This window comes from Lepisosteus oculatus, chromosome 19 (genome assembly GCF_040954835.1).
Source record: "Lepisosteus oculatus isolate fLepOcu1 chromosome 19, fLepOcu1.hap2, whole genome shotgun sequence".
Lineage (NCBI taxonomy): Eukaryota > Metazoa > Chordata > Actinopteri > Semionotiformes > Lepisosteidae > Lepisosteus > Lepisosteus oculatus.
Window position 1 is genome coordinate 5,528,478 of NC_090714.1, and position 21,626 is coordinate 5,550,103.

The 21,626-nt window shown below is 44.8% G+C and overlaps 1 protein-coding gene across 1 annotated transcript; it reads right to left on the reverse strand.

The window, feature by feature from the left end:
* Nucleotides 1-888: 888 nt before the first annotated feature.
* tbc1d24 (TBC1 domain family, member 24) lies at nucleotides 889-16,820 on the reverse strand. Its single transcript, XM_069180707.1, has 7 exons — nucleotides 16,735-16,820; nucleotides 12,141-13,205; nucleotides 10,609-10,767; nucleotides 9,827-9,890; nucleotides 8,438-8,533; nucleotides 6,126-6,360; nucleotides 889-4,269 (listed from the first exon to the last, which is right to left on the reverse strand). The coding sequence occupies exons 2-7, from the start codon at nucleotides 13,106-13,108 to the stop codon at nucleotides 4,115-4,117; spliced, it is 1,677 nt and encodes a 558-aa protein (XP_069036808.1). The 5' UTR covers nucleotides 13,109-13,205; nucleotides 16,735-16,820; the 3' UTR covers nucleotides 889-4,114.
* Nucleotides 16,821-21,626: the final 4,806 nt, after the last annotated feature.

Genomic DNA, 21,626 nt, shown 5'->3' on the forward strand with positions numbered 1-21,626 from the left:
GAGAATCCGGAACAAACTACTCGGCCATGTTTTGAAGCCGATACTCTGGATTCTTTTAAGAAATGAGATCCTGGGATCAATCTGTTATTTGTAGAAAAGCAAGCAAGACAAATGATTTCCTTGCTTCTAGCCTTTTTTAAATGTTCCTATTATAAGCCTGGAGGAAAGGAGTCCTCAGAGAAAATTGTTTTATTTTTTAATTCATTTCTGTATTGTACGGTTGATTTTGTTTGTCCCATCAACATAAAAAAAATAGATCAGAAAAAAGTATTTTACGGAAAGAAATATAGCTAGGTGACATTTTACTCATGCAAAACATGTAGGAAGAACTGCGCAATATAAAACCACTGAATTACTATAAACGGACAACGTGCCAAGTATTGAACTGCTTAATGTGACACAACCCCAGTTGCACAACCTCGTGTAAGAGGTCTCTCTCATTCAGTGAAGCTTCTGTTCAGCTCAGCAGACTGCTGTAGGACACTCTGTCAACCGATGGGATCAACAGGGCCTGTTAACGGTCTTTGCACACTTCCCAGTGGGCAGGAGTGCACAGTCTCTTCTCAGAAAGTGCCAGGACCTGCTGGCTAGAATTCATATCATGTAACCAGCCCCAACTCACTGGATTTGATCATTGGAATATTATTGAAATACTGCATAGAAGCAGCTGGGCTTCTTGAGGACTGAGATACAGTACATTTATCTCACTGAGGTATTACGTAATTCAGTATCGCAGGCACTGACTGCATCTACAGGCATATTATAGAAAGATTTCCTGGTTACACTCTACTGCTTCAGCACAGCTCATATGCATTTTCAGAGATGATGAAGCATTACAAGCAAGCTGTTTTAGTGTGTGCAATGATTCACTGCAGCAATACTAGAAAGGACACTTAACACTGCTTTATTCATGAATTAACACTTCAACATTTAAAGATTTTACTTTCAAACACTGAACATCTCGGATGTAAAAATAATGAAAAGATTACTTTTCAACAAAGTGAACATCACACAGTAACCCCGTCTGCTGGGAGGAACCAGAATGGTATTCCTTCTGCTGGTATAGACATTTCACAAAAACTACTCAGGATACAACAACACAATGCATTGAACTCTTAATAAAAAAACAAGAAGACATGTTATTGGACTTTGTAATGCACTAAAACAGATATGGTTTAACAACAATACTGATAGGAGACCTGTTCTTCCAGGTTTAAATGTTTTATTGAGCACCAAATTAAACAAATGCAAGGAAATTTTGGCTATACTGGATAAGCACTTTTACACAAGGATGCTACTGACTGCTATGCATTCCTTTACTTTGAAAGTATCACTTAAAGACAGCAGTATCACTTAAAGTCGGCCATGCTTTTTCATTCAATACAAGTCAGCCCCCGACTTCACTGCCATTCAGGAAGTGAAAGGCCAGTAGCACACCTAATTTTCTCCCTCAGTACATGGTTTGTATGGCCAAAGAACAGAACCATTTTTGGATGCTTCACCACAGCACTGCAATCAAGACAGCACTGCAAAAACTGAAATTTAAGTGCCAAAATTCAGGGAAAAAACGCTTACTGGGAAACAACAACCAGGCACTGTAGTGCTTCGACTACTGTATGTTTTACCAGAATCTAAGCCTTGTTTCAAAAGCGTGCCCGTTGTGTCAGCTGCCCTGCTACTCTGCCTTTCGACAGACTCAGTCAGGGTTTACAGTGAAGAAATGCGCCCAGGAATTGTGCAATTCAATACTATTTTTTTCACCTTTTCCTTGTGTTGTGTTCCCCATTTCTCTTGCTTACTATAAACACCAACAATCATTCACAAAACAACAGCAGAGTGAGAGAGAGACCGAGGTCCCCTCCCCTCCAACCTCTTCCGCAAAGAGACTCAAATTTTCACACTTCACTTTTTCACTAACCTGGCCCTCTCCACAGAATTATTGCAACTAAAAAAAAAAAACATGGCATTATTTTTCAAAGTGCTGGAACTTGACAACATTAATATGAGATAACAATCCTATCCAATTACGACCACCTGGACCAATCACCAGGCTCTTCAGAACTCGATCTCCAAGTTAACTTTTTAATTGTCGCAAATTTGCCTTTGCAAATATCCTCACTGTATACGCCCATGTCTACGGAACCGGTAATGGCCAAGCTCTTGGCTGTATTCCTTTGAAGCTCTCTTAGATGAATAACTTAACATGAAGAAGTCACTTTGAAAAGTTAGGAGAAACTAGGGGTAACAGGTCATACTTAAATCAGAAAAAAATATATGCAGAAAGCTTCGATATGTCAAAAGAAAGAGAATCGAGAAGATAACCTTCAAGATTAAAAAAAAACAACAAATGTAGAGATGATCTGATATCTGATCTAGGCATAGGAAATAAGAGAGGCTACATCAGACAAAGGCTGACTCGTCTGTAGACAGACACCAGGCTGCGTCACTACCTAACCTCAGCACAGTCTGCATGGGCACTCCATACACTATACTGAACTTGCAGCAGTGCAGTTTCAAGAAGAGATAGTGTGCTGTGTTTTAAATAAGCCTCTGGATGAGACGAAAAGACCCTTATAAAGAGTGTTTTACTATGAGACAAGCTCTAAGAGCAGCTGATCCATACAGTACGTGGTGTGAGGAATTTGTGCTGGTCAGAGTTCAGCCATGTCTGCATTTGCAGGCTTTCAAAAACGTCTCTGCCGGAACAGGAAGAAAAGAACGCAGAAGAGCAGTAAACGGTTTCAGATTGCACATTAAGCATCTAAGTGTTGTGGTATAGCGATCCAGATATTACCACACCGCTGCAATTGAATCATAACAGTTTGGGATCACGAAGGGAACGTGCACTGCAAATCAGCAGCCAACAGCCTGCTTCAAATTGGGATTAACAGAGATGATACTGATACTCAAATTTGCCTACAGAGTTACATGTATCTAGACAGCGGGATCCCACAGAGTCAATTAGAAAGATCTTGTACTGTAAATTTATCATATCACCCTGGAGAATATTTATGAAAGAAAAACCTACAACTCCAAAAACTAACTACGATAAAAATAATCTCATTTCAGCCCTCTTCTCTTCCTTTAATACAAATTTACACTGGTTGAGCAGGACAGCAGGTGGCTGCAGAAACCTGTGCTTTAAGAGTTTTCATGTGCTGCTTCACAATACATTTTGCTTCAGAAGCCCAATACAGCCCAGCACACTCCAGCTCCTCATGTGCAACAATCTGTCAGCTCGCTTAATGCGCCGACCACAGGAACATTAATCCTAGTTGATCGTGCTGTGGCGTGCGTTATAAAGTCACGCACTACACAAAACAAAATAAATCAGAAAAACCCGTGCGCAGCAGGATTTCGAGTTGGGTGTTGACAGGGTGCCCCAATATCTGATATGTAGGGCAATAGCAAAAGAAAAAAAGGATAATGCTTGAAATAAAATAAAATAATATAATGACCCAGAGCAGAAACCTTGCATACTATGTACTGACTTTTATCTTAAAGTCCTGTTACAAAACTGCTGGTCATTGAAATTAAACTTTCTTCTTAAAACAGGTACGATATGCACTGTATGCAATTCACTTCTGCCCATGTGGTTCATGAGCCCTGAGTGTTCTGTCGATGGCAAGTGATTATGGTTTTGTTTTTCATAGTAAGAAGTGCTAATGTTTGGGCCTTGCCCATGAGCTGAAGAATCACCAGGAATGAAGAACAGGCATGCCCGATAAAACCTGGAGTCTCCTTGGGCCTGCCCATTCGGCATCCTGTGAACTTGAGACACAGCGGAGGCGAACGCGAACACAAATGAAATGTTAACAATCACTGAGCACAACTCCGACAAAGATATCGATGCGCTGCAGTTCTGGGGCTCTGCTTCAGAGGTCTCAGAACAGTAGTGCTGTGTCTGAATTTATCAACCTTCTCAAATCTACTGCCACACACTGCTCTCCGGATACAGGAGAGCACAGTGTGACCGGTAAACAGAGGGCCCTAACAAACCCTGAATTCCCAGGTATCCCGGGTTGGAAGACTGCAGTCCAGGCCTTGATATGAGGTCGTGGGGCTGGTTCCTGGCCTGCGAGTACTGGGCCTCCCTCTCTCTCCTGCTGTCTTGCTAGGAGGCCATGGCGTCCTGGAAGCCCCAGACCTCCAACAGGGCGATCTGGAAGGCCTCCGCGCACAGGGGCTGGTTGTCGAAGGTGTGGCACCGGGCCGTGCGCCCGTGGTTCAGGTCGGCGTCGATGTAGAGAGCGTTGCCGTCGCCCCCCCCTGGGAGGAGAGAAGCAGCGTGGGGTCAGCGGCGCTCGAGAAGCACAGGGCTCAGAAGGAAGACGCAGAATCGAAACGGGTCAGGTGAGCGGATCGGAGAGGGACTCTAAAGTTAATAATGATTGCGTGCCACTGGTGAATTAAGACCACTTTTTAAAAAAAACCTTCTGCCTTTTTTAAGACAAGTGGCTACAGTTGATTTAAAAAAATTCTTTCAAAAAGAATACGAGATATACATTCATTACAAATCTGTTAAAAAATAAAACCAGAGCAAACACACAGCGAGAGACTGAAAACTACACGTAAGGTGCACCCGGGAATTGACTAGTGGTGTTATTTGTGTGGAAGAAATTAAAAGACGTCATATATCAACTGAAAGGTGAATCGCAATTTGGCATCTGCCAGGGATGTGATGAAAAATGGGACAACAGCGAGGTCTAGTGGCTGGCAGAGTTTGCCATTTGTTTTTCTATAAACAGTTAAACTGTTCACACTCTACATTAACTGGCAATTCTCTGGCCTGTATTTCAGTTCCTTTTAAAACAATAAACTGACCTTTGAGGGTTTTTAGAAAATGGAAGTTACAGACTGTAAGATATAGGCTACTAGTCTTTAAGGAATACAGTTTACAATAAAAATCAAATGCAGATTAATACCAGCGATTAAAAAAAAACTACAAAAATAATTGTAGGCATAGCTTTTGGAAATTAAAAAAAAATGTAATTGAATTTATGTAATCGGCATTTAACATCTTTAAATTATTGCACTTCATTGAATTAATGCTTCTGGCTGGATTTCAAATCTGTTTCACTGGTTGTCGAACCAGTTCCTTTGTTTTTAGAATTGCTAATATACAGTAATATTTTTAAAGACATCTGTGGAAATAATCTTATTGCCGAGTCAGGAAATGTCCTGTTGTATGCAACAGAATTACTTAGAACTGGCAATTATACACGTGCACTGTTTAATCAAATGTATTGCATCAGTCTAATTTAATTTGAGCATTCAGGAAAAAAAAAAATCTCTTGGGACCAAGATCTCCATTCGAATCCATTCATCTAATTATGAACATTTATATTTACTTATATTAAAAATTAATTTTACAAATTGATCACAATTCTAAGATACATTAAAAAATGCAGACCCTAGTCAGATCAAAATGACAAACCTTGGCATACAAAACAGAACAGCTGTCCAAAAACACCCAGCAGTTTGTATGGAGTGACAATGGCCCTACGGTATACAAAGCAGACTATAGGCATGGAAGCAGAAGTGGATACCTACTATTGGGGTGATTATCTTACGCAAGTGAAAACTTGCAACAATCAGAGTTCTGGCCTCATAACTAGAAGGTTGCGAGCTCAAATCCCAGGCGAGATACTGCAGCTGCACCCTTGAAGAAGGTGCTTCACCTGCACTTGTCCGCTCAATACAAGCTGTATAAATGATTGCAAAGGCATTGTGCGTTAGATAACAGTTTGAAATGAGGGGGAAACTGCTCTCCTCGGCCACCCCCAGCGGAAGACAATATTATCTTGCCCCGTTTGTGAGTTGTCGACTGATCGTTCAATACTGAGTCCTAAGTAGACACTTCAATCTGCACTTCATGTTTTCAGGTCAGACATTTTGTCAGGTCTATGCCGGCTTTCAGTACCTCCTACTGTGTTCTAAACTCTTATTTTTAATTGTGCTAATGTTCCTTGTAAACCCTCCTTTCCCACCCTTTTACTGTTAAGCGCTTTGAGAAGCTACTTTTAAAGGCGCTATATAAAATCAAGTTGATTCGTCCCTTATTATAGTAGTCATAGTAAATTAGGCCAGCTTAACTGAAATCTGCCATCCAGACAAGAGCTCACCAATGATTATCGACTCCTGACTGCCAGCCATGAACATGGAGGTGTTTCTGGTGTTGAGGTTGAAGTGGCGTGCAGAGAGGAAGGGGGAGAGGCGGTCGGTGGGATCAGAGTTCCCTTCTTTGGCGGGGAGGGTGTTGGGGTCCTCTGGGGTCTCCGGATTTTGGGGTGGGGCGGCAGCTGCAAGCTCGGGGTGACGGATCACGACCCACTCGTACCTCTCCATCTCTGGCTTCAGCTGTGCGGAGAGAGGCAGAGGCAGGAAAAATGAGGAGCAGTGAGACTGAGGGGCAGATATGAAATCCTGAGGTGAACAGATAACATGGACTTTGAAGGCAGGGAATTGGAAGGTGGGAAGTGCTGCCTGATACATTCAGTACCATTTGACAAATGTGCATCCAGCATGCAGCTGTGCGAGCAGCATGCAGCACACAGTGACCTCTGCTGGACACCCGGCATACTGCAACTGACAGACGAATGATTTTCCTAATAATACTTTGCATTTCTACAGCACATTTGCAGAAAATTTGCCCCTCTGGTTGCGAAGGATGGAATTTTGAAAAAAGCCAACTTAGACCTTGAAAATAAAAAGTCTAGTTGCCCTCCAACACACGGTCAGATTGTAGATGAGTACTGATATCTGGGACTGCCCATAAATAAATTTAACGTGATGAATGTTGAAAGACCATAAATAAATACTTATGGAGACTTTTTTTCTAAGGAAGCTTAGCTTCTTCAAGGTGGGCAGAACTATTTTAATACTTTTATAATGTGAATATTTTGTTAAAAAGTGTACTGTTTTGGTGTGGTAAATTCAGTCCTAAAAATGCAATAAGTTGGAGACAATAGGGAACATAAGTAACGAAATCACTGGCATAAATCCAATCAAGCTACGTGTTCTAAAGAATTATAACATATAATTATAATTAGGAATTATAACACTCCATCTGGGGGCAGTTTCCGTGCCTTAATGATGACAGAAATATTTTAGCAAATTGTTTATCCCTCTTTAATTTCACTTTGAATAATGTAAAATAATCATGTATACGTCCTGAAACATTATTTGGCCTCTATGTTGAAGGCTGTTGTTATGTTGTATTGGAGTCTACTGTAAAAAACAAAACACAATTCCCACTAGGAGATAACGATAAAGTCGGAATTTTTAAACGGCGAAAAAACCAAACGGACTGATATCTGGCTGACTTTCTTGCACACATCTTTTAATGCGACCATCGTTATCACATGAAATACCAGCTTATTACATGACAGCTGTCAGGGTAAGTGGGTACTGGGTAACAAACCATGGTGCTCTGTGATTGGATAAAGGGCACACATCTGCCCTGCAAGCTCCGCCCCCTGCTGCACCAGCTGCCTGAGACAGGTGTGAGGGAGCTCAGGATGGGCTTGGAATGCTCAGGTTACAGCCTGCCTGGACAGTGATCACTGACATCGGTGCAGTGCAGGCACCCCCTTCTGTCCAGCGGATTTACCCTTCTCTCCTTACTTTGTGTAAAAAATACATTTAGCGGCAAAGTAAATGTACAAGTCATCCTGTAAACTTTGGATGTGCCGTCACATTCTGTAAATAACTTTTGTTTTATAAAAGAGTCTCGGGAGGAGTATCGGGATGCTCAAAAAGGTTTAACTGCTTGTGTTTCTGCAAGCTCTGTTGATTCTCTAACAGATGATCAAATATCATATTCTTAGTAGAAAATCTAAAATCTGTAAGTTTTAGTACCTCAAATCATAATACAATATGCTCACAACCTCTACTTGAATCTGCTTGCACCCACTCCAATTCCAGAAACAGGGTTTAAATCCCCCCCAGTGTGTTGTGTATATTGTATGATGCATTTGCCTTGTAATTTGCACTATCTGCACTTTGTGTATCCTGTCTACAATGTCTACGTCAGTGTCCTGTCTGTATTTGCACCGTGGACCGGGAGGAACGATGGGTCCTTCCACTGTATACTTGTATATGGCTGGAGTGACAAAGAAACGTGAACTTGAACTTGAAGAATGTGGTCCGAGCCATGAGAGGGCTACGAGAGTGACCTCTTGTGGTCAACCAGAATCACTACATCACTGGAAAATTGCCATTATTTTTCACATTTAGCAATCAGGAGTACTACCCTGTCAGCATTCCTGCCTCGCAGTGCTGGGGCCCGAGGATATACCCTATATACAGGGCGAAAAGAGCAGACGCTCTGCAGACGTGTTTCCTCCGAACATTGTGCGCCCTGAGACGCGGCCCTCACTGCGGGGCGGGGCGGGACACAGACAGGAGGACGGGGCCGGGGAAAGGCGGGACCCACCCTGAAGACGAAGCACTCCCCGGTGCCGAAGAAGCTCAGCTTGCCCCCTCCGCGCCTGCGCTCCTCCCAGTCGGTGGACAGGTAGGCGCCACACACCTGGGCAGGGGGAGGACAAGGCCCCGCTGTTAGAGCACTGTGCCACCCCTCCCTCGGGTCTCCCCGATCCCCAGCTCACCCACAGGGTGGGTGCCCGCTCGTGCCGGTGTGTCTGAGGCTCTGGGACCCAAGACAGTCTCCTTTCAGCCGAGTCAGTTGGATGTTAAAGCTCGTAAAAATGCAGGAGACAATGACTCACACTAATCATTCTGTTGACTCTTCCTGTAATGACACTGCGTAGCTGCAATAGGCATGAACAGGTCTATTCTGACATCACGTTACAATGACAGCTACACAGGCCACTGTCTGATTGCTGGCAGGCTTATGTCGGTGACTTTCAGCTACTGATAAGGTAACTCTCTCCCCGCTGTCTGTGATAAAATGTCAAGAGCAGAACTAGGCCGCATGTGAAGGAGATTCACTCCCAGCATGTGTGCGGAGAAGAGAGTTTGGGCTCACTTCCTCAACTGCTTTCTGCTCAACGGCAGAAAAGGTGGGAGGGGATCGGACATGAAGGCGTACAGCTCTGCGCCATCGGCGGGTATGGCTGCTGGGTCGGTTTTGAAAGCGATCCAGTTCTCATTTCTGCTCGCCAGTGCCTCGTGGGGTATCATATCTTAACTCACACCGGGCAGCCCACCGGAGCTCAGCGGGTGTGAGCCCGGTCAGTACCTGGATGGGAGACCTCCTGGGAAAAACTAAGGTTGCTGCTGGAAGAGGTGTTAGTGGGGCCAGCAGGCTCACCCTGTGGTCTCTGAGGGTCCTAATGCCACAGTATAGTGACAGGGACACTACACTGTAAAAAGGCACCGTCCTTCAGATGGGACATAAAACCGAGGTCCTGACTCTCTGTGGTCATTAAAAATCCCAGGGTGTTCCTCGAAAAGAGTAGGGGTGTAACCCCAGTGTCCTGGCCAAATTTCCCATTGGTCATCATGGCCTCCTAATAATCCCCATCTCTGAACTGGCTTCATCACTCTGTTCTCCTCCCCACTGAGAGCTGGTGTGAGGGGAGTGTACTGGTGCACTATGGCCACCGTCGCATCATCCAGGTGGGGGCTGCACACTGGTGGTGGTGGAGGGGATCCCCCTTACCTGTAAAGAGCTTTGAGTGGAGTGTCCAGAAAAGCGCTATATAAGTGTAAGCAATTATTATGAATATCATTAACACAGCCCACAGAGCAAGAGAGAGAGATAAGTAAACACCACCAGTGCAAAGTAACTGCGCGTGCGGACTGCAATGACCGGGGCAGAGCCCGAGGAAGTCGTGGGCAGGTCCGAGCGCTGGCTCACCTCTCTGTCGGTGGTTCGGATGAGCAGGAGAGTCGGCTCGTGGCCCTCGCAGTGAGAGTAGAACCTGAGGAGCAAGCGCAGTGGGGGGGAGGTGAGGACTCACCGAGTGGAGAGGATGCAGGACAGGAGACCGCCAGCCTGAACTCAGCTCACACATCATAATAATAAGGCACAAAACAAGCTGGCATTTGTCACATCTAGAGTTCGAAGTTCCAAGCCTGGTCCTGGAGAGCTCCAGGGCAGGCGGATCGGTCACCAGTTTTTAACGATCGCCAGCACCTGTAACCTACTGTTGAATCAATGAGAGTTCTGAGATTTTAGTCCTAACGTATCACTAAATTACTTATTTTAACCCAAGTGAAACTGTGTTTAATTCGCAACTATTGCATATCTTTAAAAAAAAAACGACAGACTGGACAAGGCGATTCCTGCAGTAGGATTTTGCTAACCAGGAGCAGGTTTAAGAATCCCAGCAGGGCAGTGCAGATACAATACAAAAAATAGGGGGACGCAGAGACAGGCTGATGAAGCTATCCAAGGCAGTGATGTACAGAGCTTTGGAAGCGTCTGCACATGCAGTTTATTGCAGCTGTAACTCTGTTATGTTGTAATTCTGGTGTTGTAATTCATCAGAAATGCTCCTCATCATTTAAACCGCATCCCGGGAAATCAAGCCGCCATTAAAGCCTCCATTATAAAAAACGACAGCCTTAGGAAGGAAAGGTTTACAGATTTCAGGGAAACATAAAAAAAAATGCTTAAAATATGCCCTGTGCTCGCACCTGTTGAGGCTGCAGCCGTGCTCCGCGGTGGTGAACAGCAGGTGGGGCTGGCAGAGGGCGAAGCGCTCGGGGACCCAGGCCCAGATGTCTCGCATCTCCTTGGCGCTCACGACCTCCGAGCTGAAGGTCTCTGGGTTCACCGCCAGGTGGACATTCTGCCTGGAGAAGACAGGGAAGCTCCTTAGACCCCCCCAGCTCAGATGTGGCTTTCACCCCCATGGATGTTATGAGTCCTAATTTGAATCAAATAAAATGGTCCTGATGTGCAACATCCTTACCCACCCACGATCTAATGCATGTAATTTTACTTTTTAACCGTTTTTGTTTACTTTTGTCATAGAAATGTTGTGGTACAATGTTTTTTCCCAGTTTTATTAGGGATGCCTTGTATGTTCAACTGTTTGCTGCTTAAATTGAATGCAAAAGGTGACTACGAGGACGGAATGCCGATTTTGCAGACGTTACTAATGGGAATCTACACGGACAGTCCCTTTTTAAGGTGTTAAAGTGTCGGAAGAACCCCTCTCCCAAGAGAATGAAAGTAGCCCACACCTACCTCCTGCGCGGCCCAAGCAGTTGGGACAGGGGTGCAGATCCCACGTGAAGAGAGAGCAGAAAAATGACAGAGGGAGGGAGACAGAAAGAGACCAGAAACTTTATCAGGGTGCCGAAAGCGAAGACAAATGCAAATGTTAGAGTGACGGCATAGAATATGCCCGTGCAGAAAGTGTTGGTGCAGCTGAACGAAACAAGTGTAAAAAAAACAAAAAAGGATTTCCACACTAAACTGCACTTCGGAGCCACAGGCATAAAGAGCAACGCTGTTTTCTGCACACGTCTATCGCCGACGAGAAAAGAACGCTGCCAAGAGTCGAAAGAAACGCCTTCAGGATTTCACTGACAATCCTAGATTCCGAAGCACTTTCTTCCTGCAAGCTGGCAGATTACTGGACTCTCCCTCTACCACTGACTCACACTGCTGGTCTTTTGTTTACACACGGCTTGTACCGACTCAAGTTGTATGTTAAGTTTGCTGTTGTGGCTGCTGCTGTTCTGTGTTTAGGTTGGGCCGTTTCCTCAATGTCTTTGTGTCGGAGCACAAAGACAAACGCAAAAGATGCATGTTGCGTTTAGGTAACCAAGCTTGGACATGTTTGTACTACAAGCTTTTGTAAAAACAAAACTCAAGGGGGCACAAAATAAAAAACACCCTTGGGCTCATGCGCTTTTACTTGTACAACGGGGATTTCTCAGTTTCGTCATCTGTTTTTTTTTCTTTTTCGTGTGCGCGTTTTTCATTTTTTTTAATTTTTCGATTTTTTTCTTTAGTTAGCCATGACCAGCTGGAATTGCTGGTTAGAATACTGCATGTTGTTCAAGCTGAAATTCAAGCCATCCATGAGAGACTAAGACATTCACATCCATGACAGAATAAGCTGAACTGGAACCTCCGTGGTTTCCGAGTTAGGAGAAAAATGGGCGCGGCAGGAAACGGTCTCTGGAGACACGGCGTCCTCCGGGCCCCGAGATACCTTTTCTGCTTGACGGTGATGCCCTTCTGCTGCAGAGACTTCTCGTTGGCCAGCTGCAGCAGCCGGATCTCCTTGCGGCTGAAGAGGCGGATGGCGAAGGCCTTCTCCAGGAGCTTGTCTGGGGAGACGCAGGAGCCGATGCCCCGGGCGAAGGCCCGGATCTCACCCCGCAAGTCGGCCACTTCCTGTGGCGGGCCCGACCTCATCCTGCGGAAGAACTTGAGCAGGGCCAGCGCCACGCGGAACAGGACCTTGTAGCCCTCCACCAGGAAGACGTCCAGGACCCTGGCGGCGTGCGCCAGGGGAAGATCCCCGAACACCCAGCGCAGCCAGTCCGAGTAGACCTCCATCACGTCCTGGGCGGCGGCCGACACGATCAGCCTGTGGGCGCTGGGGCAGTACTTGTTGGCCAGGTCGCCGAAGGTCATGCAGGACGACTCGTAGGCCAGGAAGGTCTGGTCCAGCAGGCGCCGGCCCGGCTCGTTGCAGGCCAGGATCCGGCAGATCTTCTCGAAGCAGTCGGCCTCGTCCCGGCTGAAGTGGAGCAGGAGGGCCACCGCGGCGGGCAGCGCGGGGCAGTAGGAGATATCCGGGAACTGGCTCGCGACACAGGCGATGATCTTGTGGGCGGCCGCCACGCCCTCGGCGTTCAGGCAGAGCTTGGGCACTGGGCTGCCGTCCACAAACTCGGGCAGAGGCAGGGTGGCGGGGGCCCTCTTGCCCACCACCTTTCCGACGATGTCGCGGTACACTTCGGCGTCGGGGGTGACGGTGCGGCAGGGGATGGCCTTGATCAGCTGCTGGTAGACCTGCGCCCGCAGCCTGTGGCTCTTGGACCAGAGGCCCTGCCTGGCCGCCTGCTTCAGATCCCCGAGGTCCTTGCAGTCCAGTTTGCTGGGGCCGCCGCTCTGTGCCAGCTCTCCCATCTTGTCCCAGTCCACAAAGTGCTCATATTCCACGTCAGCCATCTCAGCCTCGGCGAGAAGGACTCAGGCGGGGGGCGGCCAGGGATGATCTCCGGGTGTCTGATTAAGGCGTGCTTAAGAGACGAGCATGGTGTTCACTCTGAGACATAGAGGGAGAATAAAGAAGCACAAATCACATCAATGAACAAAGCCCCGGAAGGCTGTTACCTCTGACAAAACCTTGAGCGCAAAATACCAGTGCCGTCTATCACAGCACAGCTACAGTAACTGTGTTCGAGTAGGGATCACTTCCTACAGGGCTGATACAATAGCAAAGCCCGTCACACATTAAATCTAGTGCCCCTCTGCTTCGCGCTGTCGTTTCCTGTTTTTCTGCCCGAGCCAAGTCCCGTCACGAAAGCCAGTGGTTTTGGCAGAAAGAGCCTGCACAATAAAGAGACATTGCAACACGAGACAAAACATGAAAAGAAATGATATGTAGGACATGCATATAGTCAAAGTCAAGCTTTCAGGCCCGTTTATGCATTTTTCTACATTCTTTTATGTACGTGAGGGTCAGGAGGAAGATTTAACCCAGGAAATTGTTATAAAAAACATTATCTGTGCTGTACTGGCTTTAAAATGTTTTCTCACTCATAATGAAGTCAGAACACAATGCCGTGTTCACATCACATGATCCTATCAATTTATAAACTACTCCCTTTGTCTGTTTAGGAGCACTCTACAGTCAATACGGGGCTTTGCCGTCCATAAACACACCTTGAGCAGGCCAGACAGATTAACCATTACCCTCGAGAAAGAATGAGGTTTAAAGTTCATTTGAAATGTGCAACCAGGCACACTAACACCACTATTGATATTCTAACTATTCTGAAAGCACATGCCTCTGAATCAAAGATCATGCAGTACATATTAGCCCACGTCTCCACAAGCCCTTCACTGTCTGTGATAGGCTACACGGGTATCTGTGATAGCAGCTATTTTCACAACTTCACTTTCAAAATGCGATCTGTACACGAATGGGGGGCATTTCAGGAATGCCGACATTGATAGAAGTAATAGTTCTTCACATTCAAAACTTCCAGGCAGAAAAAAAACCTCCTGAACTGTTGGCCTTCAACCAGCATGACAGGGGAGTTAAAACTGCTTTTCCCCACTTCCAGCTCTTCCCAAACCCATCTTCCAAATTGTTCATTTCTTCCAAAACCAGCTTGGCTTCATCATCTAGGACACGGTGCCATCTCTACTGTCACTGCCTGCTCTGTATCGACCGCCTCCAGATTTTGCAGCTTCAAATCCAGAAATACTCTCCTTGAGGCCTAGAGCTCGGTTTTCCAGTCCTGTCAGCCTCAGTCTAGTCACCCTAGAGCCTCTGTCTACACCAGGTTCTCCACCAGCAGCTCATCGGTGGCCACCAGCCTGGAGCAGAACAGCATTACTGAATTATCCTAATCAGATTAATATGATTTCATGTAATTCAATCTTCTGATAACCCACTGCACATCAAACAACAGGGCGGCCAAGCACGCGCTGCGGTCAAACTTTTCTTATAACTGGGAAAATGAAACCCTGAGGAACCTCGATGTGCTTGAACCAACAGGGACTGTGAACAGAAAAGAACTGTAACTCTACAGCACACAAGACACAAGACACAAGGGGCAGATGGAGGGCAATCGCCTGATGACGCCTTTATGTTCTGGAGTGGAGGCACTGCTGTTGAAATAACCAAATGAAACATTTAGCCCTTATCAGCTGATCAGACATCAAAAATCAATTCACCATGGCCTACACCAGGATAGAATAGCATATTCAATGCAGTGAAAAACATATAGCCTAGCCTTTTGTGATTATACCAAAAAAGTCTGTATGTATTTTGGTGTTGCCTTAATGTCTTTGTATTAGAGCATACATGCAAATAAGCATTTCATTGCACTTTCATTGCATATGACAATAAACTGAACTGAAGTAGGCTACATATTAAAATGAGTAATCCCAGATATAACCTGGTTTCCTTCCCCATTACAGTTTCACTACATTCATTGTGTACATAACTGAGTTCAGGTATCAGGTTCTGTAGATTCAGGCAAATTCAGCAGGCACTGTGGTGTTTGTGTTGGCTCCGTTTTGGGCTTCGTCCTGTGCATGATGCGTTTAAGTAACTTCTGTTACAGCAGCAACATTTTTAGATGCCTGTAGCTATCCACTACGATGGGTCAAGTCTATCTGTTCTGCAGCCAAGCACAAAATAGCCTGATACTGCACAGCCGGACAAACACTATAGCTGGTTCGCCAATCTCACAGCTCAGCCCCGATACTTTAATTGAGTAATCAGATCGTGCACCAGGACTTAACTCTACTGCACTAAAGCAGAGGTCCTGGTATCCACCTCCCTGAGGAAAGCCTGCAGCAGCAGTTAGCAAAGTAAAGTAGGATTACAATGCAAGAGTACTTGAGCTTACTAATAGTCAACAGGCACTTTATCAGTGTGGGACTCAGCACCTGTGTACTGCATGCAACACAATCCACAACCTCACCTGCAGCACTCCAACCGCAGACTGGAGCAACCCTAATTACCAGGATTAATGAGACAGAACATTGCCAGCCATTAACTGGAGATAGAGACAAGCAGGTGTGTTGGGTGTATGCTTGTAAGGGGATAGGGGTTTTTAAGTAGAATCAGTTCCTCAGTTAAAAGCAGTGGCAGAGGTTCGGTGAAGCTGAGGTTCCTGCAGGCTAGGATGGCCACACTCAGCACCAGCTGAGGTGAAAGGAGCTTTTCTCAAGGTGTGGACAGGCTGAGAGGCATCTATGCCGTTATTGTGTTGTCATCCAAACGAGCAGAAGCCTAAAAGCCATTGAAACGACAGCGCCCAAAATCCCGATCCAGGCTGTTAAGGGTGACGAACTTTCCTAAAGCTTCATCCATGACCGACAAGAAACTGAAGTCAACCCAACGGCCGCAGACAAAGTTATGCTCCTCCGGCCGAGGGTCGAGAGAGGGAACACGGGCGCTACTGTGATCAGGGACGCACGATAATCTAGTTACAGAAGCCTACAGTGACTACAGTTATACAGGCTGCAGTCCCGTCTGCGATGAAGACAGTATAGAGCCGCGGTTTTCATGCTGGGCTTTTCTACCTACATAAAAAGATAACGACAGAGCGCATTAAAGTGCGCACAGGTCATCGCCTGCACAAGAATCAGTTCTCGCCAAGGGAATTCAAGCAGAAACATGTTCAGATAAACCCAGGGAAATGTATATCTGTTCTTTTTTTTTTGGGGCTATCTGTAGTGGTCTTTAAACGATCCACTCGCGACATTCCAACCACAAGTCTACAGCAGCAAAGCGTCCAAAATAAAGCAAAACTCTAATGGATATAAGTTAAGGCTCACGGTGAATCTAAATGACCATGCAAGGCAGTGGGTGTAAAAATATACAATTTTTACAGAATGTGCAAATAAACAGGACACGAAAATGTCTTTTGTACCTGCAGACAGTGACCACAGAATATTGTGTATTTCCTTCAGGAACTCCAGACGCGCACAACTGCATTATAAAACCAGCTGAGACAACTCAGACAGAGACAAAGACAGAGCAGTGTTTTTCAAGCGTCAGGTTGATTATTTTCTTTCTGTATGCATGTAAAACAGCGCTAAAATATCCCTACCTGGGTCCCTGGTCTCCACCGCCGCTTCCAGCTCGCCAACAACCTCCCTGCCTGTCAACGCAGAACCACACATGCGCAGTACTACGCCCCTGTCCGGACTCCTGCCCCGCCCCTTTCACATGGCCTGTGCTGGGCATGCGCAGACTGCGCTGTCTGGTATGGGAGACTGCGCGGTTTGTGCTCTTAGTGCGGTTAGTCACGGCGCTGAGCTCAGAGCTGTGGGAACACATCGTCTTGTGAATATTCATGCTTCTTTCCATAACTGTGGACCACGTCCTTAAATATGTTTAGGTCAGTTAGTCTCATGTATTTTTTCTTTATTTGCAGAAGACTAGTTATTTTTCTCTTATTTCTGCGGAGCTCTGTGCTGCTGTGATTTCAAACAAAAAGCAATATTTTGGTGCATTGAATATTTGAATATATATGTGCCAGCATAATTCCTCTATCGCAGTATACTATTTGCATGCGGCTGGTACTGAAAATAACGTCGAGGGAAATGTTGGTATACTGTATGTGACTGATGCTTATATACAAAGCAACTTATATTTACACCCATTTTTACAACAGCATTTTACAGAAGCAATGCCATTGAAGGTCCTTGCTCGACAGTACAGCATCACCCAGGCTTTGAACCCACATGATTTCAGAAGCCTATATTGTTCTGATTTCAGAACTTTTTCACTGCAGATTGCACTGCACAGCCCTGAGAGCATTGGTATTGCAGCTATGCAGACTGACATTACCCCCTTGAAACTTGGAAAGCTGTAAATGTGCAGCAGAAACCTTAGTTCCTGCTGGGTCTGTCTAAAGTGACCATAATTGCCCATGACAATAATAATTAATACCACTCTGATTAACATTAAGGGGGAGTCCTGTTCAAAGGCAATGTATAGTCCCTGAGCAGGAGCAAGATTAAACAGACAGGACTCTAGACTGATGTGATCCTTGTTCAGAGTGGTTCACTGCACATTTGAAATAACAGCAAGAGTCAAACGTCCTGCAGATATTTGTTTCTGGAGAATCAAAAGGAGCCTTGTACACAAGTGTCAGGTGTCTTCGGCGTGGCAAAGAAACAGATTTCCCATTTCCATTTCCCATCAATATCCAGTTGCGAGGATGTTGATGGGCATTCTCCAGCTCTAACAGAATGCAGAGTCCCTCTTTCAGGGAGTGGTCAGACACCAAGGTTATTGCGTTGTGCCAGTGAGTTGCAATGCGGAGTGCTTTCGTGGTTAACACACAAAAACAAAGCAGCTGAAAGATGTATTAGCAAAATCTGGTGTGCAGAGTGGAAACTTACCTCTGCAAAAGCATATCTTGTCCTAGAAATGATTAGCATTTCATTGCCTTATTTACCAAAAGCATTTTCTTAAAGTCTGTGCTCTGGACACTTAACAACACATAGCATTGTCTATAGCTTTGTTCACCAGGGCTAGTGAATAAAACACATGATATTCATTATGGCTAATCCAATTCAGCCATGGTGACCTTTTGTCACTTTCTGGCTGCTGTGCAGTTTGTTTTCATCTCAGGCTGAAATGACTCAAGAAATTGGATATATTTTCTTCAAGGCAAGTAAAATTCCACCCATTAATCCTTTCATTATCGGAAAGCTGCTTTTTCTATGGTAGAGGTCCGACGATCCCAAGTGTACCTCAGAAGCAGAGTGCGCCTAGTGCCCAACACAGGCTACAAGAAAAAGACTGATTTATAATAAGTAACAACAAACGTCTGCGCAGCTCTGCAAATAATGAAAAGACAAAAGAAGAACTAGTTTTGTCAGATTCAAGCTATCAATGATATCATAGTGTTTTGGAACACCTTCTGTGTCAAACCTTTGTGAAGGGCCAAAGCTATGATAGAAAATAAAACATTGAGTTATCAATGAGAACATGCATATAAGAACAGAAAGTGCCTAAGACTTTGACCACATCAGAATAACTTCAGCTAGACCACACCCTGGTGCCAATACATCAGGATCTGATCACACTCTGCCATGATTTATAAAGGCAGTGATGAGCTGTTTTGCCAAGTGTAGTATAAAGGGATTTGCAACGCAGAGACACCTTTATTCATTTAAATTTGCAGCAGTGGCAGTGCACCTACAGTACCAGGCACACACGAGGGTCATGAAATTCATATTATAACTGGATATGACCACTTCAGTCTTTTGTTACTCACTTGTGTATCTGTGGCAAGGCTAGGTGTTAATGGTGACAGCTTCAATAGAGGAAACTCACCCAGAAATCTTAATGCATGCTGGGAGTACAGTGGGTGACATATGGACTACTTTATACTGACAGCTCACAAGTCATCCCAGAAAACAACATCACACTCCAGGAATTGGAGTCCCGGCGTTGCTCTGTGCAGAAACGTTGAATGAAGAGGTCGAAATGACAGAGTAGTGCCGACAGACGAACGATCTGGCTTTTCCCTAGACTCTATGCCTGCGGGCCTGTGAGGTGGTGACAGAAGGAGACAGATGGATTTTCAGTTCTTAAGTCTGAAAGCTCTGGGCTTATGCAAGCTTACTGTGCTTCAAATCCTTCCGGTTTCTACCACATGACATCACACCAGCGGGACTCATTGTCTCTGTTCGCTGAAGCAATCTGAGAGTCCGTTTCATCACACAGCCTTCGTCTGATTCAACTGAATTGTCAGAGTATGAGAAATTGGTTGGAATAATTGATAAAATGTGATTTTTTATGTAATGCCTGAGGCCTTTTTCAGAGATACAACCTTCTCTAGAGTTTGGTACCCTAAATAGAATACTGTACAGATGGCACATAAGTTTCCATGGAAACGTCCCAATTCTCCACAGAAACCTATGGGTTATAATAGAGAATTGGGATATTTCAATAGAAACCTTTAGGTCATTTTTATAAGGCAAACACGGCAATCATTTTTTATTTCAAGAAAGTCATTGCCCTTGATACTAAAAACTGCCAAGCTTTTGTAAAGCATCATTTTCATATATGAGGTGTGAGTCGGGATCTGTGTCAACGTGTGGGCTGCAGAGGAGCAAGAAGTTAGTTACGTGATGAAAAGTGAAACGGAAAAATACAAAGTTTCTGCTTTCGTGTCTTCTACAGGCATGATGCGTTACTGCTAGGAACAGCCATAACGTTGAGCTTTTTTCCCCTACTTTTCTGTGCTGGAATTAACCTTTACCGTTTCCTTCACAATATGTGCACCCTGCCTCTTGTTGCTAATACAGTATTACCCGCACCTGGGCTGAATCGAATTGTGCGTGTGCATGAGCACTTAAATTCAATTTTACTTTTCAGTGTAGAGTCGACAAACTAAATTCTTCCAGCCGCTTATTTATCCTTGTTCTTTATTAACACTTTGTTACTTTTTAAAGATTTTTTTTTTAATGACACTGATGATTTGGAAGATGTAAAAAAATGAAGATTGTCGCCTGCGGTGCCTGCAACGGTTAGCAGCATTTTCTCACGTTGCTCTTTATATGATAAATATAATTATAGTTCTTTATTCTTTTTCTCTGATCTTTGGATTAGGAGTTTCTGAACAGCATCTCCTTGTTAATATGTTTAACAGTGTTGTTAATACAGTACATTGTTTCCGGATCCTCGAACGTTCTTCGTCTTGTTGGAAATTTCTGATCCAGTAAGTCATTTTAAGTTGCTAACGGGAAAAGATGAAACTTGAATATGATGCTTGCTGGCTCAAACCTTATTTACTAAACTCTGCGCTTGCCTCAATTGGAAAATTGGAAAAGAGAATGTACCAATAGCTGTTTTCTCATCGCCCTTGCGGCATTGAATCCACTGCAGCGTCTAGCACGCCCTCTGCTGGTCTCAAGATGAGCTGCAAGATAAAAATAAGAGGCAAACTGACAGAAAATTTGGCGTTGGAGTTTGTGTGAATTTTTTCCAGCATGGAAACACTTGAAAGATTAAACATGTGATTTTCAATCTGTGTAATACAAACCATGTATTCATGTATTGTTACCATATTTTAGGGAGAAAAGACACTACACACAGAATAATACATGATTATGTTTTATTATATCACAGCTGCGTCTGTCCCTTGACACAATATAAAACAGGGATCCACAATCCTGATTTTAAAGGATTTTTATGTCTACAGGTTTTTAGTTAATCCTGGCTTAGAATGATCTGTATGAGATAATTATTGGCTTAATTGGAATATAATTAGCTTAATTCTACCTGTTGTTCAGATGCTGATACTTTACAGAGACCCGGTAAACTTGCAGACTCACTGCCATAATGACAAAAATGTAACCTGCTCTGTGCCTGGCAGGTGAAAGGAATGGATGGGCTCACCAATTTTGCAGCTGTGAATACATCCTTAAAAATTAAATCTGGGACTCTGGAAAAAAGGCTGGACCATCCCAGAGCAATCGGCAGTATTTCAGTTTTCTTGAGAAAGTGACAAAACAGAAACTACAGGGGCAAAGGAAATATGGAAGTGGTAATGTCTGGTCAGAATTGCTAGCCAGGAGAGTGAATGAAACCGAGTTGGGGGCCTGTTTTTAAATAGGCTGGTTTAATCCCCAAACCTCCCCCACACAAGCAAAGAGGGCATTCGAGTTGCAGCATGATGCTCACAACCCTTTGGAGTGTTGCAGCCGAAAAATACCAGCTGGAACACACTACACTGCACCGGAGACCATTAACATTACTACTACAAGGCCTAGTTTTCTCGGTTGACTGTGTTTTGCTGTTGTGTTCGTATTCCACCGTAGTCATCTCACAAGAAAAGGGTGACATCTGGGGAAAACGCGGGGTGAGAAATTCCAGACAGACCGAAAAGCACTCCCGTCTCCCCGGAAGGCTTCATTGTTCTTAGAGGCCGCTCTCAGCTCGGGTATTGTGTTCCCTCTGGGGAGACAGGTTACCCTAGCA

Coding starts and splice junctions, on each gene's coding strand:
- tbc1d24 (XM_069180707.1), bottom strand. CDS start 13,108: ATGGCTGACGTGGAATATGAGCACTTTGTGGACTGGGACAAGATGGGA. Junction 9,891..10,608: donor CACGGCTGCAGCCTCAACAG/GTGCGAGCACAG, acceptor CTTGCTCCTCAG/GTTCTACTCTCACTGCGAGG. Junction 8,534..9,826: donor TCCGAACCACCGACAGAGAG/GTGAGCCAGCGC, acceptor CCCCCTGCCCAG/GTGTGTGGCGCCTACCTGTC.